This window comes from Mustela nivalis (genome assembly GCF_964662115.1).
Source record: "Mustela nivalis genome assembly, chromosome: 5".
In the NCBI taxonomy this organism is placed as follows: Eukaryota; Metazoa; Chordata; class Mammalia; order Carnivora; family Mustelidae; genus Mustela; species Mustela nivalis.
In genome coordinates this window covers 109,567,308-109,583,455 of record NC_139024.1, presented here as the reverse complement: position 1 = coordinate 109,583,455, position 16,148 = coordinate 109,567,308, and the positions used below count along the sequence as shown (strand labels likewise).

The window sequence follows — 16,148 nt, the reverse complement described above, 5'->3', positions numbered from 1 at the left end:
TATGTACCTATATAAAAATCAGGGCATCGATATTATTTATGAACAATTCCATGATTTCAAAAAGTCTTCTTTTCCTCTTTCAATAGCTGATTAAAACAAAACAAAACAAAACAAAACAAACAAAACAAAACATAACAGAAAAACCCCTCTGCATTCTCCAAGTGAAACACAAATAAAACTCCCAAATGAATAGTAGGCAGAAAGAAAACTACCTGATCTGGGAGTTTTGCCAAAACCTTATTTTAATGAACTTTATGGGGAGATACAGAAAGAGCATTATACTGGAAATGCAGAAATCAAGTCAGCATTCTTGGCAGGAGTACATTTTAGCCTACAGCACAAAAGGAGTTAATCTGAAATGCAAACAGGAGTTGCATTAAATTTGCTTTGTTTGCCATTCAACATGCTTTGCTTTAATGGCAAAGGCAATACTGAAATTGGGTGAGTACTTAAACTTTATTATGGAAATAAACGATGTTGCTCTAGAAGTCTTCCATGACAAGAAAAACTCGCTGTGAGGAGTTATTGAATTTCTTATTTTCCTATCCAGAACAATTCTCTATTTGTCCAATATTTTCAGGCAAGGGTTCCACAAAATTAAAAATGGCCTTCCCCTTTCTGAAAGCAAAACCCCAACAAAACTTAAACTATATCTTCTTTGCATGTTATAGTTAATGTACTTTCATTATGCTTAATGTGCTTTTAATAGTCTCTTATGGCAAGATGGTGATATTAAATGTGGGAATAAAATATCCATGATACAACCTTGAGTTTGCTATAGTGCCTTTTATCTGAAGGCTCAAAACACTTTACACACATTCTCATTCAGTAGCTCCTTGAGGTGTATTATGAGCATTTTATGGTTGAGAACACTGAGGTGTACAATGACTAAGAGAATTGAGGTCATTTCCAGAGCTCACACTAAGCACAACCCGAATATGTCCCCTGTAGGAGTAAGTGCTCTTTCCTTCCAGGCCAGAACATCTCCAAAGGGCTGCAGCACTGGCCTCTCAGGGCCAAAACCTGAATGCATGTTCACTAATCTTTTCATTCAGGGGATTGTCTCTTACCTGGACACCATCAGATGCAGGGATGTAACTTGCCCTTTTAAATGTGTCTGTCACATTTCTGAGAATTTCCACAGACATCAGAAGATCACCTGCATAGAAATTTTTCCTCTGAGTTAAATCCAACAGTGTCTTGGTCACCTGGGACATTCCATCACCTGCCAACGTCCGTTGCCCCTTAGCAAGGTGTTCTTTGATCTGTCATGGTCAAAAGAACAGAACAAACATCAGAATCTTCATTACTATTAATCTACATATTTTTATCAAAAAATTATTTAAAATTGCAGAGTCAACTTTAAAATAGCATTGCAAAACTGTAAATTTTGTGTATTTCACACTCAGATGGATTAACATCCAGCACACAAACACTAATGAGTATATACACTTTGGCAAGCATGACAGACTTGTCCTTTCTAGTACTCAGAACACACAGTTGAACATATTGGCAAAACTTTGGGTTTTTAATTGAAATAAAAATTTTTAAAAATACTTTTGCAGGTGATAAACAAGTGAGATAATTCAGCAAGATGTGATCAGAGACAGGAGATTATAAACATTTCAAAATACCTATTTTTCTAACTTCCAGGAAAGATGGTGGAGTAGGAGTACCCTAAGCTCACCTTGTCACTTGAATACAACTAGCTAACACCCACATCAGTGTAAATAACTGAGAAAATGACCCAGAGACTCCCAAAACAAACTATCCACAGTTAAATGTAGAGAAGAGGCCACATCAAAGAGGAAAAGAAGGGTAGAGATGTGGGACTATTGGTGAGAGGGAGGGGGAGAGCTTCAGTCAAAGAAGGGAGAAATAAGATAGTCACACCAGGGAGTACACACAGGGAAGAGGAATCCCCACAACATCTGGCTTTGAAAACTAGAGGGGTCACATTTTTTGAGTTCTTACAATCAGCATTAAAACCTGGAACTTTAAATAAGCAGAAGAGCCAAGAGGGTGAGAAGAAATTGAGTTGCTATCCTTAAACAGATGATGAGTCAACAAAAAGTGCCATGGAGATTCAGCATAGAAGCAGCAGTTTGAAAAATGCCTGGGATATATGCGAGAAAGAAAAATTTGTATACTAATCCCAGATCTTATGCTGGAGGGATAGATTACTCTAGGAACAAAGGACAGGCTCCATCTCCCTCCCTTGCCCCATCTAAACATACACCCTCCTCCAGGAAAGAGCTCCAGGCCAATGCTCATTACCCAGCTTGCTAACAGTGCACCATAGACATGCATTCTCGTCTTGCCAGGCCTTCCCTCCAAGGTCTCTCCCATAGTAGAACCACACAAACCTTGCTGACACAGGCATTCTAGCTGAACACTTGTAGATGCACCCATCCAATGAGCTTCCCTTGGTCACTATAAGCTGCAGGTTCCTTCCCACTAGCATGGATATTTCTGGCACCACATGCCCCGCACCCACATTCTCCTGCAGTTCAGTGCTACTGCTTCTCTGGCAAGTGCCTGGTCTGAATCACTTAACCCCAAGGCAGCCCCAGACTGGCTCACTAACAATACAAGAACCAACAGGCAACAGAACCATTGCAGATGATGGGACTGAAGCAAAAGTGGCTCAGCCACAACAGCAGGGCGCATACACATAGGAAATATCCCTGAAGCTCCAGGTTCTAGTGAACAGGATACATTGCAATGCAGGGCACTATAGGACTTCTTCTACATAAGGCCATTACATTTAAGAGAAGTAATAGTTAACTTTCCTAACACATAGAAATAGACACAGAGAGTTAGGCAAAATGAGGAGACAGAGGTATATGTTCCCCATAAAGTAACAGGACAAAAGCAAAGCAAGAGACTTAAATGAAATGGAGATAAGTAATATGCTTATAGAGAATTTAAAGTAATGGTCATAAAGATACTCATGAGGTTTGATAAAAGAGTAGAGAATCTTAGTGATACTCAACAAGCAAATAGAAAACATAAAAAAGAACCAGTTTTTGATGAAGAATTTTATAAATGAAATTAAAAAATGACAAAGTGGAATAAATAGTAGACCAGAGGAAGCAGAAGAACAGATCAATGACTTATAGGAGAGAGCAATGGAAAGCAATCAGACTCAGGAAAGAGAAAAAAATACTAAAAAGTGAAAAAGGACTTAGGGAATTCAGCAACACAATGAAGCATAATAATTTTCACATTACAGGAGTTCTAGGAGGAAAAAAGAGAGAGAAAAAGGGAGCAGAAAAATTTATTTGAAGAAATAATAGCGAAAACTTACCAAATCTGGGGAAGGAAACAGAAATCTAGATCCAGAAAGCACAGAGAGCCCCCACAAAATCAACTCAAGAAAGTCAATGCCAAGACACATAATAATTAAAAGGGCAAACATTAATGATAAAGAGAGAATTTTAAAAGTAGCAAGAGAAAAGAAAAGTTACATACAAGAGAAAAGAAAAGTTACATACAAGGGAAATATCATAAGGCTGTAAGTTGACTTTTCAGCCGGTCAGAAGGGAATGGAATGATATAATCAGTGCTGAAAGGAAAAAACAAGACCAACAAAACCAAACAAACAAAAAACAGCAGCCAAGAATACACTATCCAGTAAGGCTATGATTCAGGATAGAAGAGATCAAGAATTTCAAAGACAAACAAAAGCTAAAGAAATTCATGACCATGAAACTAACCCTATAAGAAATGTTAACTGGGACTCTGAGTAGAAAGGAAAAATCATAAGCAAGAATAAGAAAAGTAAGAAACAGAAAAGCAGTAAAAATAAATATATCTATAAAAATCAGTCAAAGGAGTCACAAAATAAAAGGATGTAAAGTATGACATCATATACCTAAAATGTGGGAGGGAGAGAGGTAAAGAATGGGTTCACTTAAGTTAACAGAAACTTAACAGAGACTGTTATATGGAGAACATGTTATAAACAAACATCATGGTAACCACAAATTAAAAACCAGTAATAGATATGTAAAAATGAAAAAGAGAAAGGAACCCAAGGATATCATTAAAAAAAGCCATCAAACTGTAAAAGAAGAGAGCAAGAGAATAAAAGAACAGAGAACTTAAATAACAACCATAGACAGGTAAGAAAATGGCACTAAGAACATAACCATTAATAATCACTTTGAATGCAAATGGACTTAACACTCAAATCAAAAGACAAGGGGTGATGGAATGGATAAAAAAACAAAAAAAAAGATCCATGTATATGTTGCCAATAAGAGATTCATTTCAGACCTAAAGACACATGCAGATTGAATGTGAAGGAATGAAAAAACATTTTTCATGCAAATGGCAGTGAAAAGAAAGCTAGATAGCAATACTTGTATCAGACAAAATAGACTTTAAAGCAAAGACTGTAACAAGAGGGAAAAAAAAGGAACACTATATAATTATAAAGGAAACAATTCAACAAGAAGATATAATAAATTGCAAATATTGTGCACTCACCATGGGAGCACCCAAATACATAAAGAAGCTAAAAACATATAAAGGAAGTAATTGATAGTAATATAATAAAAGTAGGGGACTTTAACACCCTCTTACATCAGGGGGCAGATGTTCCACACGGAAAATCAACAAGTAAACAGTGACATCTGATCATTCTAATATTCAGAATATTCCATCCTAAAACAGCAGAATACACATTCTTTTCAAATACACATGAAACATTCTCCAAAAGACACATATTAGGCCACAAAACAAAGTTCAACAAATTCAAAAACTGTGAAGTTGAAGTCATACCATGCATCTTTTCTGACCATAATGCTATGATACCAGAAATAAACCATAAGAAACATCTGCAAAGAATACAAATGCATGGAGGTTAAACAATATGTTACTCAAGAATGAATGGGTCAACCAAGAAAGCAAAGAAGAAATGAAAAACAGATGGAGACAAATGAAAATGAAAACACAATTGTCTAAAATCTTTGGGGTGCAGCAAAATCTGTTCTAAAAGGGATGTGTATAGCAATACATGTATACCTCAAGGAAGAAAGAAAAATCTCAAATACACAACCTAATCTTACACCGAAGAGAACTAGAAAAAGAAAAACAAAACTCAAAGAGAGGAAATAATAAATATCAAAGCAGAAATAAATGAAATAGAAATTAAACAAACAAACAAACAAACAAAAACCAATTGAACAGATCAATGAAACCAGGAGCCAGTTCTTGAAAAGATCAACAGAACTTATAACTTTAAAGTTGTTTTTTTTTTAATATTTTATTTATTTATTTGACAGACAGATCACAAGTAGGCAGAGAGGCAGGCAGAGAGAGAGGAAGAGAAGCAGGCCCCCTGCCGAGCAGAGAGCCTGATGTGGGGCTTGATCCCAGGACCCTGGGATCATGACCTGAGCAGAGGCTTTAACCCACTGAGCCACCCAGGTGCCCCAGAACTTATAACTTTAACTTATAACTTTAACTAGACTCACAAAAAAAGGGGAGGGGAGGAGAGGACTGAAATGAACAAAAACAGAAATGAAAGAGGAGAAATAAAAAAATGACTCCACGGAAATGCAAAGAATTATAAGAGAATATTATAAAACCATATATCAAAAAACAGAAAATGTAACAGAAATAGATAAATTAATAGAAATATATAAACTCCCAAAACTGAATCAGAAAGAAATAGAGGGGTGCCAGGGTGGCTCAATGGGTTAAAAGCTTCTGCCTTTGGCTCATGTCATAATGTAGCCCCGCATTGAGCTCTCTGCTCAGTGGGGAGCCTGCTTCCTCCTCTCTTTCTGCCTGCCTCTCTGTCTACTTGTGATCTCTGTCTGTCCAATAAATAAATAAAATCTTTAAAAACAAACCAAACAAAGAAAGAAATAGAAATATATAAACTCCCAAAACTGAATCAGAAAGAAATAGAAAACTTGAATAGACCAATTGCCAGCAATGAAATTGAATCAGTAATTTAAAAAAAAAGAACTCCCAACCAACAAAAGTCCAAGACCAGATAACTTCTCAGGTGATGTTACCAAGCATTTAAAGAGGAGTTAACACCTATTCTTCTCAAACTATTCCAAAAAATGAAAAAGGAAGGAAAACTTACAAATTCATTCTATCAGGCCAGGATTATTCCCATACCAAAGCCACACAAAAAAGACACTGCATAAAAAAGAGAACTAAAGGCCAATATCTCTGATGAGGATAGACACAAAAATCTTCAACAAAACATTAGCTAACCAAATCTGACAATACATTAAAAAGAGTCATTCACCATGATCAAGTGGGATTTATTTCAGGGATGTGTTCATGCCTCAATATTCACAAATCAACCAACATGATACATCACATCAATAAGAGAAAGTATATAAACCACATGCTCATTTCAATGGATACAGAAAAAGCATCTGACAAAAGTATAACATTCAATCATGACAAAAAACCCTCAACAAAAAAGGTTGAAGTGAACATACCTCAACATAATAAAGGCCATATTTGAAAAATTCACAGCTAACATCATACTCAATAGTGAAAAGCTGAGAGCTTTTTCTCTAAGGTAAAGAACAGGACAAAACTGTCCATCCTCACCACTTTTATTGAACATAATACTAGAAATCTTTGCCATAGCAATCAAGCAACACAATAGAAATAAAAGGCCAGATTGGTAAGAAAGAAGTAAAACTTTCCCTATTTGCAGATGACATGACATTGTATATAGAAAACCCTAAAGACTCCATCAAAAAATGACTAAAACTGACATTAATTCAGGGAGGTCATGGGATACATAATCAATGTACAGAAATTCATTGAATTTCTATATACTAGTAATGAAGTAGCAGAAAGAGAAATTAAGAAAACAGCCTCATTTATAATTACACCTCAAATAATAATATATTTAGAAATAAACTGAACCATGGAGGTGAAAGACCTGTACTTTGAAAACCAGAAAACTCTGATGAAATAAATTAAACATGACACAAATGGAAAGATATTTCATCCTCATGGATTGGAAGGGCAAATATTGTTAAAATACCTGTACTATCTAAAGCAAACTATAGCTTTTTTTTTTTTTTTAAGATTTTTATTTATTTGACACAGAGAGAGCATGAGAGAGAGCACAAGCATGGGGAGTAGCAGGCAGAGGGAGAAGCAAGCTCCTGGCTGAGCAGGGAGCCTGATGTGGGAACTCTATTCCAGGACCCTGGAACCATGACCTGAGCTGAAGACAGACACTCAACCGACTAAGCCATCCAGGTGCCCCAAGCAATCTATAGCTTTAATGCACCCCCTATCAACATACCAACAGTATTTTTTCAAAGACTAGAATGAATAATCCTAAAATTTGTATGGAACCACATAAGATATCCAAAGCAATCTTGAAAAAGAGGAACAAAACCACAATCGCAGATTTCAAGATATACTACAAAGCTATAGTAATCAAAACAGTTTGGTACCAACAAAAAAATAGGCACATAGATCAATGGAACTGAATAGAGAGCCCAGAAATAAACCCATGATTATATGGTCAATTATTCTTTGACAAAGGAGGCAAGAATATGCACTGAGGAAAAGACAGCCTCTTCAACAAAGGGTGTTGGGAAAACTGGACAGCTACATGCAAAAGAATAAAAATGGGATACTATCTTTCATCACACACAAATATAAACTCAAAATGGATGGAAGGCCTAAATGTAAGACCTGAAACCATAAATATCCTAGAAGAGACAAAGGCAGTAATTTCTCTGACATTGAATGTAGCAAACTTTTTCTAGATACAGCTCTTGAAATAAAGGAAACAAAAGTAAAAATAAATTATTGGGATGATACCAAAATAAAAAGCTTCTACACACCATAAGAAATAATCAACAAAACTAAAATGCAACCAAGTGAATGGGAGAAGATATTTGCAAATGACATGTCTGATAAAGGGTTAGTATCCAAGTATCCAGTTATATAAAAAATATATACAACTCAACAGCAAAACAATACAAATAATCCAATTAAAAATGGGCTGAAGACATGAACAGATATTGAAGACATTGAGATGGTTAATAGAAAAGATGCTGACATCACTCATCATCAGGGAAATGTAAATTAAAGCCATGCTGAGATATCACTTCACACCTGTCAGAATGGCTAAAATAAAAAACACAAGAAACAGTAAGTATTGATGAGGATGTGGAGAAAAAGGAACACAGATGCAAACTGGCGTAGCCACTGTGGCAAACAGTACGGAGTTTCCTGAAAAAATTTAAAATAGAAATACCATGGGCACCTGGCTGGTTCAGTTGGTTAATCATCCAACTCAGCTTCAGCTCAGGTTCCTGATCTCAGGGTCCTGAGATTGAGCCCTGTATTGGGTTCCACACTCAGTAAGAAGTCTGTTTGAGATTTTATCTCCCTTTCTCGCTGCCTCTCCCACTCGTGCTCTCCCTTTCTCTCTCTCTCTCAAAAAAAAACCAAAAAACAAACAAACAAACAAAACCCTGAAAAAACAATAAAATAAAATAGAAATACCCCATGGTTCAGTAATTGCACTACTGGGTATCTGCCCAAAGACTATGAAGACACTAATTCAAAAGGGTATATGCAACTTTATGCTTATTGCAACATGATTTTCAATAACCAAATTACAGATGCATCCCAAGTATCTGTTGATAGATGAATGGATAAAGATGTGGTATATTTATATAATGCAATATTACTTGCCATTAGCAACAACATGGATAGATCTAGGGAGTAAAATGCTAAATGAAATAAAGCAGTCAGAAATAGACAAATACTGTATGATTTTACTCATACATGGAATTTAAGAAGCAAAGCTAATAAAGAAAAAAGAGACAAACTGAAAAACAGACTCTTAGCTATACAGAAAAAAATTGATGGTTATCAGATGGGAGGTAGGTAAGGGATAGGTGAAATAGGTGAAGGCTATTGAGAGTACACTTATCACGAGGAGCACTAAGCAATCATAGAATTATCGAATCACTATATGGTGCACCTGAAACTAACATAACACTGTACATTAACTATACTGGAATTAAAACAAAATACAGATCGATTTTTATTTAATAAAGTGAGCTTAGTAAGTTTTGTCTTACCTTTTAAAATAAACACATCTTTATATAACAGCAAAAAAAAGTTATGAAAATTTTAGCTTAAGAAAATGCTCTAAGTTTTAGAGATATACTATGACATCTCTAAATAAAAGCTAGGTTACATTAGCTTTACTTAAAAAATAAATAAACAATAACAATAAAACAAAATAACCAAAAAAAATTTAGTGATATCTTCAGCAGCAGAATGAACAATTAATATGCAAAGCTTAAATTAGTTTGATGGCCGGAGAAATCTGCCACCAATTGTCATATTTGCTTATCTCACATTTCAAGGGAAGAACAACACTTAACAATGCGGTATAACAGCAAAGTAAGAAAAGGTAAGGAGATAGCAATGATCCATTATATTTTTATTTGTTTACTAAAAGGTCAATATCATTCCACTAGTAAAGTTGTGATAAGATTAAATTTTCAAAAGGGTATGAAATAAGAAAGAACTAACACACCAGAAATTATTGAAATAGAAAGGTTAATGTATAATAACTGTAATTATCAATTTCCCATTAAGAAATATGACAATAAATCCTTTAAAGTATGCAATCAATCTGAACTAATCCAAAAGTTATGAATTAGTTGAAAAAAATGTTACAAATTATCTTGGCACTTCAGATGTTACTTTTCTTTAGCCTCTAAAACTCTCTCTAAAAATATTTTGATAAAATAAACTTCTTCAGAGATAAACTGTATTTCCATTATGTTATGCTAAAAAAAATAACAGATTTAGACATTTTATTTCTTCTTATTTTATTCTTTCATTATTCTCCTCCTCTGTCCTCAGTGGCAATGACTGACCACTGACTAAAGCCCCAAGGATTGGACGGCATAATGATCTAGCCTTTGCATATCTAAAATTTCAATGGACCTTGCTGTGGAATATCATTAACATATTTAATCATGATACTAGGCGATCAGAAAGGACTGACCCTCAGAGTAAAAGGCAGCTGGTTTGCAAAGAAGATATGTACTACCAAGTTGAACTCCAGTTCTGCTATTGATAACTATTTGCAATTTTCTGTTCAGGTCATGTGTTCCATAACTTCATGTTTGTGCACTGAATCGTTCACCCTCCTTCCTTACATTAGCCCATGTTTATATACCACTCATATTTATTCCTGGTTCTCCTAAATATTTAAACAGAGCTAATGGGTTCATTCCTTGTGCTCTCTTATCTTACACACATCATGCTATCACACTGAAGTATGTTTGCCTGTATGTCTTTCTGTGCCAATAGTCTTTCTGAATCTTGAGGGTAGGTTCCATGCCACAGCCTTAGAATGCAGTAGAGTAAAAGTTTGTTAGAGTGCATTTCAGTTATGATGTCCTAATTATACCTTTGTAATGTAATACAGTGGAAAGGGCTTTGGAGCCATAGCTGTCTAGATTTTTATTTAAATGTTTCAAATTATTATTTATGTCATTGGACCCATCAGAGACTCAGTTTACCATGTCTCCTGTAAGATTAGAAAAAATATGCCTATAGAGTTAAAATTTCTTTTTAATCTTTTTTCTTTTCTTTTCTTTTTAACTTCAGATGAGCTCATGCAAGCATAACAGAGTGAGTACAGCTACTGCATACCGGAAAGCTTGCGTCATCACAGACAGAGATGATTTATTTCTTGGAGACTTTCAACACCTATCTCTTCATTCATTGTACATTAAGTGCATGTCCACTTCAGGGCCCTTGAACTAGCATTTCCTTTGTTCTGGAAGAGTCTTCCCACAGAAATCCACAAGTTTTTGTTTGTTCGTTTGTTTTTTGTCATTTCCTCAGAGAGGTCTTACCTGACTCCCTACACAAAATGGTCTCCTTGTCATTCTCAATCAATTTACCCTTCTTCATTGTGCTCAGCCTTACTAACAATTGTGTATCTGTCTCTTGGCTTATATGTTTTCTGGCCTCTTCCATTAGAATATAAGTCTTGTGAGAAAGACTTTTTTTTTTCCTGTTACATTCCGTGCACCTAGAGAACTTTCTAGTATGTTGAATAAATAAATGAATGAATATGCCAATGTCCTTCTATGTTTATATTAGGTCATAGGATTAAGTAAGGCACACTTGAAAGCTGTGCTAGCGTGTTTATCAACATAGAAAACATAGAAAACATTGGTATCAAACTGCATGAAATAAAGAAACTTTCTGACTTAAAGAGACAGTGTAGCTTCTGGCCTGAAAAGTGTCCTGTCCAATAGATACAGTGTGAGGAAAGTCACAAAGAGAAATGAGACTGATAGGGTCAACCTAAAAAATAAAGTCATAAAACTCAGTCTTCAGTTTTGTGCTGGCCGTACAGATCACAGCTGTGATACTCAGAGCTTCAGAGGACTTGAATGTTCTCCATTAGAAATAGAATGTAAGTAACAACTGCCAAGGTAAACATCATCAAACTACTTCAGAACAGCTCCATTATTTTGGCAACCCCTACCTCCATCCAGAACATGAGGGATTTTACCTGCACAGATCTAACGTATCCTTCCCCTCAAACAAAAACATAACACTGACTTAAATCTTGTGGAATAAAACAGTTAGTCACGTATTCTATTTGCAATAAAAATTGTACAGAAGGCAGTGGATGGCTCAACTAATCAGAGCTAGAAAAAAGCAGTCTTTCATGCCTGGGTCAGCATCAAATGCAGCCCGAGTCGGTAGTAAATTAACGTCATTGCCATCTGACAGCTGCTTAGCAGGCTTCTGTGAAATGAGTTGTTCTCAGCCCAGCCCTTTGCAGACAGGTGCCCCATCACACCACCAGCTTTCACAATTGGCACTAATTAGTATCCTTCCCGGCACTGTCATTGAACAGCACCCAGAACAAATATCTTGTAGTATTTGTACACATGAGTATAGACTGTTGGTGGCATTTATAAAGGGTATAAAGAGTGTTCGGTTGAGACAGATAGCCATCCAGAACATGTTTAGTTGAAAAATAATTCCAGGTTCTTGATCTTCCTTCTACAACACAAGTAGACTGTGGAAGTTTCTCTCCTTACCTTAAGCCTACACTTTTGCTATTTCTAGAATGACCAATCCCTGTTTATCTGATGGACTGTTTTTTCTCTTTTCTGGATGAAGAAATAGAATTCAGATTGGGTTTGCTCACCTTACCTGTTCTCCATTTCAAATTGTCCTTTACTTCCACTTCACCTGTCTTGTTTTTATCTCTGTGATTTTATGATTGAAGTCTATGGTTAGGTCTATGATTTTGAATCCCACTCAATCCTCCTCAATCTTTCCCTCTCATAAAAATACAGCCTGACACAGTGTATCTTATTTAAATACTGCTACTTTCCCTTCAACTACTGTCTTCTTTCTGTTTCTCTTCAAAATCAAAATCAGAAGTATGAAATCTGATCTAAAACCCACAATTCTTTAAATTGCAAATTAAACTCAACAATTACCTACTAAGCATTGTCTCTGGAAATCTTATTAGTATATTAAGTTTAAGGAACCACTGGAGCCACAAAACCTGGATTTAAATTGTGGTTCTACTATTTACCACATAGGCCACTGGACAAATTGTCATTCCCCTAGGATTTTCTGATTTGTCTGTGAAAAGAAACAAATGTCATTATATGTTTGTTGTGAAGGATTAATACAAAGCCGAGGATATTTAGATAAAAGATATTCAGTGACAGTTAGCCCTTATTTTCCCATATTCAATTTCTAAGCCCTCTGAATCTTAGCTATGTATTGTTTCTCACATCTGTCCTTCTTACCTATAGGAAAGAGATGCATGCTGGTCTAGGTCTTCAGTACCTCACCACAACAGGTACCCAGGAATAAACCTAACCAAAGAGGTAAAGGATCTGTACTCGAGGAACTACAGAACACTCATGAAAGAAATTGAAGAAGACACAAAAAGGTGGAGAAGCATTCCATGCTCATGGATTGGAAGAATAAACATTGTTAAATGTCTATACTGCCTAGAGCAATATATACTTTCAATGCCATCCCAATCAAAATTCCACCGGCATTTCTCAAAGTGCTGGAACAAACAATCCTAAAATTTGTATGGAACCAGAAGAGACCCCACATTACTATGGATATGTTGGAAAACAAAACAAAACAAAATGAAACAAAACAAAACTGGGGGCATCATGTTGCCTGATTTCAAGCTTTATTACAAAGGTGTGATCACCAAGACAGCAGTACTGGCACAAAAACGGACACATAGACCAGTGGAACCAAGTAGAGAACCCAGATATGGACCCACAACTCTTTGATCAAATAATCTTCAACAAACAGGAAAAAATATACAGTGGAAAAATGACAGTCTCTCCAATAATGGTGCTGGGAAAATTGGACAACTATGTGTGGAAGAATGAAACTTGACCATTCTCTTACACCATACACATAGATAAACTTGAAATGGATAAAAGACCTCAATGTGAGACAGGAATCCATCAGACTCCTAGAGGAGAACATAAGCAGTAACCTCTTCAACATCAGCCACAGCAACTTCTTTCAAGATATGTCTCCAAAGGCAAAGGAAACAAAAGAGAAAATGAACTTTGGGGACTTCATCAAGATCAAAAGCTTCTGCACAGCAAAGGAAATAGTCATCAAAACAAAGAGACAACCCCCAGAATGGGAGAAGATATTTGCAAATGACACTACAGACAAAGGGCTGATATCCAAGATCTGTAAAGAACTCCTCAAACTTAACACTCAAAAAGCAGATAATCATGTCAAAAAAATGGGCAGAAGACATGAACAGACACTTCTCCAAAGAAGACATACAAATGGCCAACAGACACATGAAAAAATGTTCATCATCATTAGCCATCAGGGAGATTCAAATCAAAAACCACATTGAGATACCACCTTGTATTAGTCAGAATGGCCAAAATCAACAAGACAGTAAACAACAAGTGTTGGAGAGGATATGGAGAAAGGGGAACCCTCTTAAACTATTGGTAGGAATGCAAATCAGTGCAGCCACTTTGGAAAACAGTGCAGAGATTCCTTAAGGAATTAAAAATAGAGCTTCCCTATGACCCTACAATTGTACTACTGGGTCTTTACTCCAAAGATACAGGTGTAGTGAAAAGAAGAGCCATCTGGACTCCAATGTTCATAGCAGCAATGGCCACAGTCACCAAACTGTGGAAAGAGCCAAGATGCCCTTCAAAAGACGAATGGATAAAGAAGATGTGGTCCATATATACTATGGAGAATTATGCCTTTATCAGAAAGGATTAATACTCAACTTTTGTATCAACATGGATGGGACTGGAGGAGATTATGCTGAATGAAATAAGTCAAGCAGAGAGATTCAATTATCATACGGCTTCACATACTTGTGGAGCATAAGGAATAACATGGAGGACATTAGGAGAAGGAAAGGAAAAATGAATTGGGGGATATTGGAAGGGGAAATGAACCATGAGAGACTGTGGACTCTGAGAAACAAACTGAGGGTTTTGGAGGGGAGTTGGTGGGGAGTTAGGTGAGCCTACTGGTAGGTATTAAAGAGGGCACGTATTGCATGGAGCACTGGGTGTAGTGCATAAATAATGAATCTTGGAACACTGAAGAAAAAAAAAAAGATTGCCAGCTCACTGCAGGGGAATAGGGGCTAGGGGGCTAAGACCCCCCTCACTGCTCATTGGGTGGGGGCTCTGGTCAGTATCTCCAAAAGGGCTTTAGAATCTTAGGCTTCAGCACCTAGAACTCACACATAATCTGAAACTCTCATAGGTTGCTGAATCATCAACTCTCACCTATAGCTCGAGTTGGGCTTTCTTTTTCTTCCAAATTTCTTGTATCTAAAAATCTCCCTATCTTTCTTTTGAGCCACGCTGCAATGCAATATTTGCAAATATATCTTGTTGTAGTTTATACAAAAGTCAGTATGATCTGTGAAGTGTTAGCTTGGTCTGTCCCACTGTTCCACTATTGTTATAGTATCCTAATAACCATACTGAACTACTCACCATCTCCCAAAGAAAGTCCATGGATCCTGCCTTTGCTCCCTGACTTAGGCTCTTCTGAAACTTTAAGTGTTCCCTCCAAATATACTTGTTAAATTGTTATCTTTTCTTCCTCTTTCCTGAATTCTTCTCAGATAACTGCAATCATGATATGATCTCTGGATTCAAGCCTCAAAGAAGTAATCTTGCTCTATCTTACATTATTATAGTGTTTGTGTTCTTATCTTATCTATTGTACTAGATCATAAACTCCTAAAGGGCTTGCACTTTCTTATTCAACTATGTGTCCCCTGTAATTTATATCTTACTGTCTGCACACAAAGGTACCTGCTCAAAGGGTTTGCTAAATTAAACTGAAGCTACAGAAGGATTTTTCCCTTCTCTAGCTATCAACCTCACTAGCTGACAAGGTAAAAATATAGCAGTCCATGATGATTCAAAACAATGAAATATATAATAATGGGGAAATTGTACATCCCCTGACACAACTGCCTTTTAAAAGATATGAAATTATATAAAAAGGAAAATGATTTCAGAAATTTTAAACAACTATAGTTATAGTTCTATAACTGCTACCTTTTAGAACAAAAACAAAAATTGAAACTATGATAAAGGAGTTATTGAGAGCTTATTAACTGGCAAGTATGGGATAAAATTTTTACATGAATGATCTCATTTGATTTTTAAAACAACTGTTGGAGGTGCCATAATTATTCATATTTTACAGATGAGAGTATCAACTTAGTGTGTTGAACTGCATTCCCCAGGATTGTTTACCTCTGGAATTGCACTAAGATTTAAGTTCAAGTAGTAGATTTCGGAGTTCCTGCTCTTAACCACTACATGCTTAACTGCTAGAAACTGTCAAAATGCTTAGATATTTAAAAATCATTCTTAATCATGTTTGTTTTAAAGAGATACTAAATCTTTTTTCATATGAAAAAAGAATACAAGAAAGAAGAGACTGGAAGCAACTTCCCAGGTTGTTGAGGTACTGTCAATTATTTGAGTAATAGTCATTATTTGGAATTGAGTGTGTAAATGTTCCTAAAGCCATTTACCAATATCTGTAGAAGACTTTTTCTTTCTTTCTTTTTT

At 36.0% G+C, this 16,148-nt stretch overlaps 1 protein-coding gene across 4 annotated transcripts in view; it reads right to left on the bottom strand.

Annotated features, from left to right (window-relative positions):
* The window catches only part of ADGRB3 (adhesion G protein-coupled receptor B3), a 730,754-nt gene that overhangs the window by 381,021 nt on the left and 333,585 nt on the right, over positions 1 to 16,148 (bottom strand). For all 4 annotated transcript variants that reach the window (XM_082731305.1, XM_082731302.1, XM_082731304.1 and 1 more), the window contains one exon: positions 1,071 to 1,265. In XM_082731305.1, the coding sequence (XP_082587431.1) occupies positions 1,071 to 1,265 (195 nt within the window). The remainder of the gene's footprint in view (positions 1 to 1,070; positions 1,266 to 16,148) is intronic.